Source organism: Sceloporus undulatus, chromosome 5, assembly GCF_019175285.1.
Source record: "Sceloporus undulatus isolate JIND9_A2432 ecotype Alabama chromosome 5, SceUnd_v1.1, whole genome shotgun sequence".
Classification (NCBI taxonomy): Eukaryota; Metazoa; Chordata; class Lepidosauria; order Squamata; family Phrynosomatidae; genus Sceloporus; species Sceloporus undulatus.
Window position 1 is genome coordinate 101,102,926 of NC_056526.1, and position 13,520 is coordinate 101,116,445.

The window sequence follows — 13,520 nt, forward strand, 5'->3', positions numbered from 1 at the left end:
CAGAGGGAGAGAAGAATGCTGGACCTGATTCCCTCCCCCCCTCACCCATTCCCTTCTCCTTTTGTGTCGTGTCTTTTAGATTGTAAGCCTGAGGACAGGGAACCGTCTATTATCCCCTCTGTTGTAAACCGCTCGGATTCCCAGTGATTGGGAGGTATATAAATAAAATATATTACTATTATTATTAGTAGTAGTAGTAATACCATAGCTTAGTGTGTATTTTATCATTTTTTTCCCAATTCTTCTCCCATTCTTCCAGTTGTATGGGTTGTCCAAAATCTTTTGTCCAACTTATCATATATTGTTTAATAGGTTCTTGTTCCATTTCCAGGCCTTGTAATAATTTGTACAATTTGGAGATGGTATGTTTATTCACTGATTAAAAGTTTTTCCTTTTCTTCTTTCTCAATTTGAAATGTCTTTTGTTCAGTTTTAAACCTCTCATATATTTGTCTGTATAGGAACCAACTGTTATCATATCCTTCTTGTAGTAGTTCTTCCATTGTTCTAATTCTGTCCTTTCCATTTTCCATTATTAAAAGATCTTTATATGTGGGCCAACTATCTTGTTTTATTCTTTCTCTAGCAAAGAAGGCTTCATTGGTTGAGGTCCATCTTGGTATTCCTTTTATAACTTTGTTTTTATACTTTAACCATATCTTTAATAGATTTTTACTAACATAGTGATCGTTAAACTGTTTATTTACTTTAACTTTATCATACATCATATATGCATGCCAACCATATAATAGATTGGAACCTTCCAATTGTAACACTTTTTCTTCTTCTATTCTAATCCATTGTTTGACCCAATCCAAACAACATGCATGATAGTAAATTTTCAAATTCGGTATATCCAATTCTCCTTTCTCTCTTGTTTCTTGCAGGATTCTCATTTTTATTCTGGGCTTCCTCTTATTCCAAATGAAATTTGATAGATCTTTTCCCCATATTTTGAAAGGCACATCATTTGATATTATTGGAAGTGCTTAGAATAGATATAATATTTTGGGTAGGACATTCATCTTTATGGTGGAAATTCTTCCCATCCATGACATATTCAGTGTCGCCCATTTTTTTAGATCTTTTTTTAATTTCCCACCACATTGCCTCATAATTGTTTTTGAATAATTCTGAGTTCTTTGTTGTTATATTTATTCCTAAATATTTTACTATTTTTTTAAAATATTGAATCCTGACTTTTCCATAAATATTTCTTGTTGTTTTTTGGTCATATTCATTACTAATACATTAGTTTTCTTTTCATTAATTTTTAAGCTGGTATATTTTCCAAATTATTTTATAGTTGTTATTAATGTTGTGATACTTTCCAAAGGATTAGATAAAGTTATGACCATATCATCAGCATACGATTTAAGTTTATGTTCACATTGCTTGATTTCTATTCCTGTAATATCTTTTTTCAATCTAATCATATTGTTTAATATTTCTGACACAAGGGGGATAGCGGGCAACCTTGTCTAGTTCCTTTTTGAATTGGACAGTTATTGGTTTTACTTCCATTTACCAGTATTCTGGCATTTTGCATTTTATATATCTCTGAAATCCATTTAATGAAATTTGTACCTAATTGTATTCTTTCCAGTGTTTCAGTCAAAAAATCCCCATTGACGTTGTCGGATACCTATTAGGACTCCAAAAATATGATGGCTGCTTGGCAATTTGGTTTCTTATCAAGATATTCCATTAAGTCTATAATATTTCTCATGTTTTATTTTAAATGTCTGCCTGGTAAAAAAAACCCCACCTGGTCATCTTTGATCCATCCAATTAATATTTTCTTCAATCTCTCCGCTAGTATCATAGTAAAAATTTTGTAATCATTATTTAGAAGTGCGATTGGTCTAAAATTCTTGAGTTCATAAATTTCTGATTCAACTTTAGGGATTAACGTAATATAAGACAATTTCCATGATTCTGGTATTCCTTCTATTAAAATACCATTCATTGTACAGCGCGCCTGCGCCATACGTGGGCGCGCCATACGCGGCCTTGAGCATACGCGCTCAAGCCGCAGGGCACGCACAGGGCGGAAGGGGCAGCGTGTCCTATTCAATTGAATGGGCGTGCACGCCAGTTGCGCACCACATGTTCCCGTGCCGCCGCGCCGCCGCGCCCGAGTCCCATTGTTTCCAATGGGGCTCGAGCATAGGCGGAATTCGCCTTATGCGGCGGGATCCGGAACGGATCCCCCGCGTAAGGCAAGGACAGACTGTAATCTGTAGGCTTAATCTCTTGTTCTAATTTTTTATAGTACAATGCTGTAAATCCATCTGGTCCTGGGGTTTTACCTAATTTCATTTTCTTAATTGCTGTTGAGATTTCCTTAATAGTAATTTCTTTGTTTAATTCAATTCTTTGTTCTTCATTTATTGGAGTTATTTTCTGTTCTTTTAGGAATTGTCTGATCTCTTGCTTCTTTATTTTAGGTTGTAAAAAGAGTTCTTTTGAAGTATTTTGCAAAAGCCTTTTTGATTTTATTTTGGTCGGTATATATTTCATTTCCTTCTTTTATTTTCAAAACTATTTTCCTTTCTGTATTTTTCCTAAGTTTCCATGCCAATCATTTTGCTGGTTTATTAGCTAACTCAAAAAACTTTTGTTTAGCAAATCTAAGTTTCTTTTCCGTCTCTTCTACAAGAATTATAGATATTTGTTTCTGCATTAATTTGATTTCTTCCGACAAATCCTTTCCCCCTGGATCTTTTTTCAATTGATTTTCTTTCATTTTGAATTCTTGTAATAATAAATGTAGTTTGTTTCCTTGTTTCTTCCTCTTCTCAATACTTTTTTGAGTGAAAAACCCCCTCATTACTGCCTTCGAGGCATCCCATACTGTTTGTATTCTGACATCTTTACTTATATTTTCTTTAAAATAAAATTGCAGTTGTTCTTACGCTTTTTTCAATATATTGTCGTCTTTTAGAAGTGTTTCATCCAATCGCCAATTATGTTCTTTAGGAATATTTTTGATCTCTAATGTGATTGGGTGGTGATCCGAGGTGATTTTTGGTAATATATCTAGTCTGTTGATTTTTGGTATTATAGACGTTGAGGTCAGAAATAGGTCTATTCTATACCATGACTTGTGGACTTTGGAGTAGTTCGTGTATTCCTTTGCATTCCCATTTCTCTCTCTCCATGCATCTATCAAGGAAATAGTATCTTTTAGTTCGAAAAAAGATTTTGGTAGTTTTCCTTGTTTCTTTCTTATTATTTTTGTAGATTTTCTATCAATCTGTGGATCTATAACTGTTGAAGTCCCCCATCAAAATTGTATGTTCGTGGTCATATTGACTTAAAATTTTAGTCAATTTTGAATAAAATTGGTTTTTTTTCTTTGTTGGTGCATATAATCCTATTAATAAAGCTTTACCAATTTGCCATTCCATTTCTATTCCAATATAGTGCCCTTCGGGGTCATTAAAGAGTTCCTTTGTTTTCAATCCTTCCTTGACACATATCATCACTCCTTCCTTTCTTTTATTACAGGCCGAGATATATTCTTTCCTCAATTTTTGATAACACAAATATTTTAATTCCGTATTTTTAACGTATGTTTCTTGCAAACATAGAATATCAAATTTCAATTTATTCAAATAGTGGTAAATCACTTTCCTCTTTTGTGGGCTAATCAGCCCTTTCACATTCCAGGATAGGCATTTTATATTTCAATGCATCATTGTTCTTTATTGTTCTGTTTATTATATCTCTTGTGGTATGGATTCCTGTGGCTCCTCCCCCAACTCTTCTTCTTCTTCTTCTTCTTCCTCTTCATATTCCCCACTTAACAGTTTGTCGCCTTCATCTTCTGTAGTATCTTCTTTTCTTTGTTTGTCCTTGTTGGTATTTTGGAGTTTTAATCTCAATTCCTCTCATCTCTCTTCTGTAAATTGTTCAGTGTCTACGAACTCTTTTGCTGATTGCACATTTGTAAGTTTAATCCTTTTTTGTTTTTAATTAAAGGAAAGGCCTTCTGGATTCTCCCATCAATACCTTATATCTAAATCTCTTAGTCTTCTTGTTAGGAATGCATATTCTTTCCTTTTCCTCAAAAGTGTCCCTGGGACATCTTTCAATAGTTATAATTTCAATCATTCCACAGTCAGTTTAGTTTCATAATGTTGTAGTAAAATTTGTTCTTTTAAAAGGGTCCTAACAAAATAAATTACCACATCTCTAGGGAGTTTCTTTTGCCTTGTGACCCAAGAGTTGATTCAGAACGTTTTATCAATCTGCAATTCCATTGTTGTTTTTTCTACTCCCATAAATTCTGCTAGAATCTCGGTCACGAAATAGCTTCGTCTTCTTCTTCTGGTAAACCTTGTGTTTTGAAGCACCTTTCTCTATTTTTTTGCTCTTGATTCATTCCCTCTTCTTGGAGTTCTTTCTTCCTCTCAATCTCTTCCTTTAGTTTCTCTTATAATTCTGTATTTTTCCTCTCTAAATCTCTTACTTTAGATTTTACTTGTTTAACATCTGTTGTTACTGTTTTTATTGATTTTGTTATTTCTTGAAGGTCTTGTCTTATCTCTTGTTTAATTTCTCCTTTCATCCTTTCCATATCTTATTTTAGTTCCTCTTTATCTTGCTTCATTTCTTGTCTCATTTGTCTTATCTCTTCCAGAAATATCATACTCATATCTTGTGTTTTTATAGATTCCTGTGATGGTCTTCTTTGTTGTTGCTGTTGCTGTCTAGATGATTGTAGCCTGGTTGTCATCTTATTCATGGGGGGAGGGGAAGGCTGTATCAAATTACAGTTATAATATTACAATATCAGTTTAATAGTGCTAGTGATAATAACTAATCTTATTATTGTAGAATATTGTCCAAATTAAATTTCACAGTTTCTATCTCTTTAAAGTTTATATTAGGTGTTCATCCACAATTTCTATCTAAAACCAGATTTCTAACTTATATAAAACACTTTATATTATTCTCTCAAGCAACCAATTTAATATATAAGTTGCTTTTTCCCGCCCCTAGCCACTAGGTGGCACTGTCTATAATTCTCTTCCTTCAATAGTTTGGTCTCTAGAATGATAATTCTGTCCTTCTCTTCTATAGATGAAGGGAAGGGAAAATGTCTTCACATCCGGTTTCTTCTTTCTTCTACCTCATGTAGGTTGACCTTGAAAACGCCAATTGTAAATATTTATCAAATTTTATTTTAATAGCCCCGCTCCAACTGACTTCTTCACCTCTTTTAAATCTCTAGGCCCTCTAAGAACTCTGTCTCCTTCCCCGAATCCACTCTGCTCTCCTCCAACCTCCCGGACCCTTTCTGAACTTTGTCTCCTTCCTGGAATCCGCTTCACTCTCCTCCAATCTCCTGGACCCTCTCTGAACTCTGTCTCCTTCCCTGAATCTGTTCTGCTCTCCTCCGACCTCCTGGACCTTTTCTGAGCTCCGTCTCCTTCCCCAAATCCGCTCTGCACTCCTCCAGCCTCCTGGACCCTCTCTGAACTCCATCTCCTTCCCCAAATCCACTCCGCACTCCTCCAGCCTCCTGGACCCTCTCCGAACTCCGTCTCCTTCCCCAAATCTGCTCTGCTCCATTCTCCTCTGACCTCCTGGACCCTCTCCAAACTCTGTCTCCTTCCCCGAATCTGTTTTGCTCTCCTCCAACCTCCTGGACCCTCTCAGAGCTCCATCTCCTTCCCCAAGTCTGTTTCACTCTCCACCGACCTCCTGGACCCTCTCCAAGCTCTGTCTCCTTCCCCAAATCCTCTCCGCTCTCCTCCACTCTCCCTCTCCAAAACTCCATCTCCTTCCTCTCCGAAACTGTTTCTTCCCCCGGACTTCCCAGTCTCTTTTCTAGGTATCACTCTGATCTCTCTCAATTTCTGAGTCTCTATCTCCAAATAATCTTATTCTTACACTCCAGTCTTCTTCCCTTTCCTGCTTTATTATTCCTTTTTTAAATTCTAATTTAGTTTTGTTTAAGATCCAGATTTATCAATTTACCATCTCTGGTTGAGCATCCTGATGAAGGTTGAAGTATCCTCAGTAAAGGTTTTCATGCTTGCTGTTGATTTACATACACTTTAAAATAGTTGGCTGCATCCAGTGAACCATGAAATGGCGGCACTCGCTGCAGCTGTGTGTTGTTCCACGGTCCCCTCCAATACACTTGGGGAGAGCAATTGATCTTCTTTTCCTCTATCCCCGTGTCGGGGAATGGACCTCCGAGAGCACCTCTGATTTCCCTGTGTCAAGGGAAAATTCCTGACTACCTTTTGAGATGCCAAAAAGTAGTCCTAACACTAAAACAGGCAGGTCTCTTCCAGCAGCTATACTAGAAAAGACCTATTTGGATGCCATACCAAACCGGAAGCTGTCATATCTAGCTGTTAATTCTAACAAGAGCAGACCTACTCAACCAATATATAAGTAGTGACTTAACAAGTTCCCATTGTGCCAGTACAGACTGACATGAAAAGCCAGCTTTGAGCTGGGTTGGGGCTGTGGCATATGCACAATGCACACCGTGATGATGCCCAAAAGCCGGCTTCATACTGTCTGGCTGCCTATACAGAAACCGGCTTCAAGGTACTTCAGTGGCATGGCATTTAGACACCACATGTCGCCAGAGCAGCTTAAAGCTGTAGTGGGGCAGGAAAAGCTGGCTTTCTTTGGGTAATATCATTAATTTGGTGGGTCTATTTTAGTAGGGACTAACAATTGGATTTATATTGTATTTGCTCGTAGTCAGGTAGTGGCTGGATTCCATGACCATAACAACAGCAATTTTCCTTTAAATATAATAGTAGCATTGATAATTTTAAAAATAAGGAGATTTTTCTAGGTATAAAAGACAGTAGAGAGTGTTAATAATACAATTTTGTCATAAATTTGAATATATTCTTTATCAGGAGAGTGTATTTTCTTAAAGCAAAAGGTCCTTTAATCATTGTCTTTGTCTGTGTTCTACTTGTAGTGTGTCTCCTCAAATGATATTGATGGTTAATACAGAGTTACGTTAGGACATCCATATTGTACCAACAGTGTTGACAGATCCTAGGATGATAATACATGCCTTGATTATGTAGTGGTGAAATTTTCCTGTTATAATAGAAAGCTATAGAAAGATGGAGTCACTTGGGTTAAGAGAAAATTAATTTTTAAAATGAGACTTGAAAACTAGAAAACAGGAGCAGAGAAGAATGGGGAGGGCATCTTGACCTGTAGGAAGTTTGCACCAGCAAAATAGACATAATATACACAATTTAAGATAAGGAGACATTGTTGATGTAAAAGGGAAGATTACTAAAAGACTGCTGAATTCCTGAGGGAGGAGTAATGGGTGGAAACTATAGTTTTAATGTATGCATGTATCTCTGTCTTGATTGTAAGAATTCTGTATGTTTAAATTGTAATTGGCCATTGAAAAGTGATGAAAACCTTTCTTTGTGTAATTGACTATCAGATTAGGACATCTTGTCTTGTTTGGGGCCTCAGATTTTGGAACTTTGAATTCCACTGAGTTCAAGTTTCCTTTGTCGACAAATTGGAAATAAACTTATGGATTTTCAATTTACTAGTTCCTCTTGTCAATCTTTTGCTCCGCCAGGCCTAGAACTTTAAGTTTCCTGAAATTTCTGTTACAATTACATCCTGTTTGGACTACTGTAATGCACGTTTATCCTAGAGAAAATAAGGTTAAGGGGTGATATGATAGCCCTGTTTAAGTATTTGTAGGGATCTCATATTGAGGAGGGAGGAAGCATGTTTTCTGTTGCTCCAGAGACTAAGACCAGGAGCAATGGATGCAAGCTCCAGGAAAAGAGATTCCACCTCAACATTAGGAGGAACTTCCTGACAGTAAGGGCTGTTCGACAGTGGAACAAACTCCCTCGGAGTGTAGTCTCCCTCCTTGGAGGTCTTCAAACAGAGACTGGATGGCCCTTGTGGTCTCTTCCAACTCTATAATTCTATGATTCTACACTCTACATGGGGCTGCTTTTGGAAACTGTTTGGAAACTTCAAATCACTGCAGCTAGAATGCTGACCAGGGCCAGTTATACGGAGCATATAACTCCCTTGTTCAAACATCTTCACTGACCACCTATTCATTTCCGGACACAATTCAAAGTGTTGGTCATGACCTATAAAACTCTATACGGCTTAGGCCGACTATTTGAAGAACTGTATCTCCCCATATAAACCTGTCAGAAGACTAAGATCTTTGAAGGAAGGCTTTCTCTTCACCCCACCACCATAGCAGGCTCTCTTAGTGAGGACATGAGAGAGCGCCTTCTCAGTGGCTGCTTCCACCCTTTGGAATGCCCTTCCATTGGAAGCTAGGCTGGCTTCCTCCCTGCTTGCCTTTTGTTGGCAAGCCAAGACATTTTTATTTAAGCAGGTCTTTGATATATAATCATATCAGTTTTTTTTTATGGAGTAGGTTTGTTTCAATCATACTTTTAACTTTTTTATTTACTGTTCTTAGATTATTTCAGTTGTTTTAAATTTCATTATGATTTTTTTTTTAAATTTTAATCTGTGAGCTGCTTTAGATCCCTTCTGGGAGAAATACAACATACAAATGAAACAAACGAACAACCAAACAAAAAACAAATAAATAAAATAGTACTTTTTGTTAGTTGGATCTGTTGATGATAAGGTGACCTGGAGGTCCCTCATTCATAGGGACTTGACTAGGCTGACTTGACAGCAGTTAACAACATAACTAAATGTGTAAATTCAGTGCCCCTATCTTCTGCATTTCTTGTAGTTATTATTAGTAGTAGCAATAATATTTTACATATGTCCTCCAGTAATTTGAGTCTGTTCATGGAATATAAGAGATACAAATTCTGCTTTCCAGATTATATTCTAATCTTCTAAGTATATATGGGGCTCATTTATGTATTCTTCTTCTTCTTATTATTATTTCTTACCCATTCTCCCCATGGATCGAGGCAGGCAACAACAACAACTCAACAATGCACAACATCAGTTAAAACACATTAATAAAAACATGCAACAGTATAAAAGGATAAAAAAGATATATACATTTTAAAACTGATTAGTTAGTTATTTCATTTGTATGCTGCCTTTCTCACAGAAAGGGACCCGAGGCAGCTCACAGATAAAAACATTTAAAAAGTTTTACAATAAAAATTTAAAAACAATTAAAATAATCTAACAAAACATTATAAAATTACATTAAAATATATAGAAGTTAAAAAGAATAAGTAAAACACATACCCTATAAATATTTAAAACCTGCTTGAATAAAAACAATCCACATTTAAAATTAATCATCTAAATTCACAATTTAAAAATAATCTGGATAAGACTGCTGCAAGAGACTGGTCTTCCAATGCTGTTTTAAATTCAGACAGCATATTCAGCTCCTCCAGCAAATCATCCCACAGTCTAAGGGCAGCTGAAGAAAAAGTCATTTGGCTGATAGGTGTCAACCTAGTCCTAACTGACTGGAATAAATGTCCACCAGAGAACCTGAGTGTACATGCAGAGAACCTGAGTGTAAATGGACGATTATATGGGAGGAGGTGATCCCATGGGTAACCTGGACACAAACCATGTAAGGCTTTAAAAGAAATAACCAACACCTTTTAACTTTCTTGAAAACTAATTGGCAGCTATTGAAGTCATTTTTAAAATTGATATAATATGATCACTCTTGGATGTTCCAAGAATCAATCTGGCAGCTATGTTTTGAATTAACTGAAGTTTCCAAACTTGGTACAGTGCATTGCAAAAGTGTAGCCAATATGTGCACTCCTATTTTTAGGTCTTCCAGTTCTAGTCAGAGGCACTCCTGGTGTATCATCCAAAGCTGATAGTAAGCACCCCTGGCTGCACATTTATTGCCCAAGGCAATAGGGCCAAAAATGCTAATTTTAGAAAATGTTGGGGGTGTGGCATTTAGACATATGCCTTGAACACAGTCAGAAGCTGCAAGTAGCACACACCCAGCTGGGAAAAGCTGGCTGCAAAAGGAGCAGGGAAAGTCTGCTCTTTGTTGGTGTCCCATTCGGGATGGTGGCAGTGTCCCAGATTGGGCCTGGGATCATGTGATCAGCATGGTCCTGCACCAATTGGGGTGGGAGCAGCCTCTGGCCCCTCTTTTGTCCCGCCTTCATGGACCCTATCTGAGTTGTCATCTGAAGCAATGACTTCAGAAGCACTCCGAACCTGAAATAAATAAATGTTAAGTCACATATTCACTGTAATAATTGTGAACACATGCTCTGATGCCTTACATGCTAGCCCTTCACTCCTTATTTCAGCCCCGATTTACAGAGCACTCAGACTCACAGACAATATACCCCAAATCTTGACCATCATATTATATACATGCCATCTTACCTAGGAATGTCACTTTCAATGGTTACACATCCATACAGGAACACTATGATTCCAACTATAGAAGATGGAATAAGAAACTCTGTGTATAAACCCAGCCAGGCGAAATACATTCCAATTTTTTCTCCGAAATACTTTCTAAAGAAAGAAAACATAAAATAAAATGCATCAATAGGTATAAGTATTTTACAAAGATCATTGTCTTGCCCACTCCATCTTTTACTGGTTTGAAAAGATAAAACTGCTTTCTAGCAATTACCCAGTGTACAGGGACTCAGAGGAGGAGGATTAGTTGGTCCCTCAGGTGCAAGTGGAACCTGAGGCGGAGCCAGGCCCCAGCTTTGCCCTTCCAGGCCCTAGTTTTGCTTTACCAGCTCCAGAAGAGTCAAATGTGCCACTCCTAGCTCTGCTTTGCCAGGTACAGCAGAGCCTGTGACTCAGCAGCCCAGCCTCCCCCCAGCAGAGAGTCCAGGCCTGGGAGACATAGAGGAGCAGGACGAGCCGGTAACTACCTTCAGCCAAAGAAGGACAGAAAGAGCATTCCTCTGGCGTTCCAGGAGGTTATATGAGAAACGTTCACTAATCACCAAACAGCTGTGGTAAGGAGCTTGCCTAATATAAACGTCTGTGAGACAGTGAGCCTCTCTGTCAGAGTCTATCTGTTTTCCTTGGCGAAAGCGTCTCTCTCTGACTCCCTCGGACTTTGTTGCCAGACCTCTTGCTTTCTAGACCTCAGATTGACCTAGAACTCTTGACCCTGGACTGGACTCGCTGACCTGCTCTCTAGAACTCTTGATTAGAATCATAGAATCACAGAATTGTAGAGTTGGAAGAGACCACAAGGGCCATCCAGTCAAATCCCCTGCCACGCAGGAAATCTCAATCAAAGCATCCCCGACAGATGGCCATCCAGCCTCTACTTAAAGACCTCCAAAGAAGGAGACTCCACCACACTCCGATGGAGTGTGTTCCACTGTCGAACAGCCCTTACTGTCAAGAAGTTCCTCCTAATGTTGAGGTAGAATCTCTTTTCCTGTGGCTTGCATCCATTGTTCCGGGTTCTCTTCTCTGGAACAGCAGAAAATAAGCTTGCTCCCTCCTCAATATGACATCCCTTCAAATATTTAAACAGGGCTATCATATCACCTCTTTACTTTCTCAGCTCCAGGTTAAACATCCCCAGCTCCCTAAGTCATTCCTCATAGGACATGGTTTCCAGACCCTTCACCATTTTAGTCTCCTTTGGACACACTCCAGTTTTTCAACATCCTTTTTAAATTGTGGTGCCCAGAACTGGACACAATATTCTAGGTGGGGCCTGACCAAAACAGAATACAGTGGCACTATTACTTCTCTCGATCTAGACACTATACTTTTATTGATGTAGCCTAAAATTGCATTGGCCTCTTTAGCTCCTGTATCACACTGTTGACTCCTGTTCAACTTGTGGTCCACTTGGACTCCTAGGCCCCTTTCACATGTTGTCTCATTCAGCCAGGTGTCCCCCATCCTATATCTGTGCATTTAAATTTTCTGCCCTAAGTGCAGTACCTAGGGTAAAGGTGAAAATGGGAAAATGTGTCCGAGTCCAGTGCAAGTTTGAACACAGTTGAGAGATTTGTCTTGGCCCGCATGCTGAGCTGGCTTGCTCCCACCCCGCTGGTGCTCAGCAGCCTTTTTGGGCAGGATGCCCGAGCCTGGCAGCCTCCAGGGAAAACGAGGTAGCCGCCAGCTCTGGTACCAGAGGGGTGTGGGCCCCCTAAGTGAGGCATCACAGGCTGTCCTTCACAATTTCAGTCTTGCCTGCACCCCTCTGCACCCACTGGCATTATGCTTTCTTCTCCATAGATACCCAGACAAAAAGGCAGTGTTGTACCGGGGCCTGAAAAAGCAGTCCGGATTGGCTGGGTTAGGTGAGGGGAGGCAGGACATCCGGCTCCGGGGAAACTACATTTCCTGGCATGCCCCAGTGGACCAGGATTGGTCCAACTGCCAGAAGGGGCAAGACGTATGACCTGGCCTCATTGGCTCTGAGGCTGGAAGGGGCAGGGGTTCTGATCACATTCATTGGTGGATTGGGCCTATTTATGGCCACATGGCTGGCCAGAGTCACAATTGTGGCTTGAATTTCCTCACCACCCTGGTTTGGTCATGTGGTGGGACTGTGGGCATCACTGTCACAACTTTCTGTGGGCTGCAGCATGGGGCGTGAATCTGGTGGGGTGGCTATCAGTGCTGCAGAGCAATGGTTATTGGGAGTCCCAAGGGAGAGATGGAGAAGGGGGCACCAATCCAAGGGATGAACCACTTATCAGCATCACCTGGTGACAAGGGGAGGGGCATTGCCATGATCAGGCAATGGGGCTCATCAATCAGCAGTCGGATTAGTTGATGCCAGAGCCTGACCCATGCCTCAGGCCAACCCCACCTGTCAGCTGTATTTAATAAAGTTGTGGCCTTAGTTCTTCCACGTAAGGTCTCTCTGTCTTTATTCCTTTTCAGCATCCCCAACTGGCAGTATACATTATTTGATTTCATTGGGGGAAAAAGACTTAAATATACTGGGGAAAGCAATAAAGAATCATGGAGAGATAAATGGAACTGGGCCTCAGACTTGTGACATAAGCGTGGCGATATTCGGGCTCGGCACATATGGACACTGAGCACCATCTAGTCCTAATATTGCCACTAAAGGCTTGTCTGTACCAGGCCTATGATTCTTCAAAAACGATCCACAGTTATGTCCGTCTATCCAAAGTTGTTCTAATGATTTCTTGTCATACTCTTTTTTGTCCCACTTTAAGATTTCATTGTATTGTAGCCATTTTCCTCTCATATGGAGACTAGCTCTATATAACTCCTTCCAGAGCCTTCCAGAACAGTACGGCCAGAGAGAGGAAAAGGAGAGGAGTAGCTGGGCTAATGGTGCGTGAATTTTAATTTTTTTTTAACTCAACAACTCTACACAAATCGGGTTAGAAGCGGAAACTGAAACAGAACCTTGCCTTTAAGTATAAGATAGCAGCCAGGACATTCCTATAAAGTTGTATTCCCAGTAGATTGACCTCGCTTCCACAGACTGGTGAAAAGGTCAAGCCATCAGGGGCCTTATGTCAGAACTCCAAAGCCAATTGCTAATCAATATTCTCATCCACTAT

At 39.4% G+C, this 13,520-nt stretch overlaps 1 protein-coding gene across 4 annotated transcripts in view; it reads right to left on the bottom strand.

Annotated features, from left to right (window-relative positions):
- Nucleotides 1-13,520, bottom strand: part of ANO2 (anoctamin 2) — a 154,598-nt gene that overhangs the window by 75,973 nt on the left and 65,105 nt on the right. For all 4 annotated transcript variants that reach the window (XM_042469198.1, XM_042469196.1, XM_042469197.1 and 1 more), the window contains exon 10: nt 10,366-10,500. In XM_042469198.1, the coding sequence (XP_042325132.1) occupies nt 10,366-10,500 (135 nt within the window). The remainder of the gene's footprint in view (nt 1-10,365; nt 10,501-13,520) is intronic.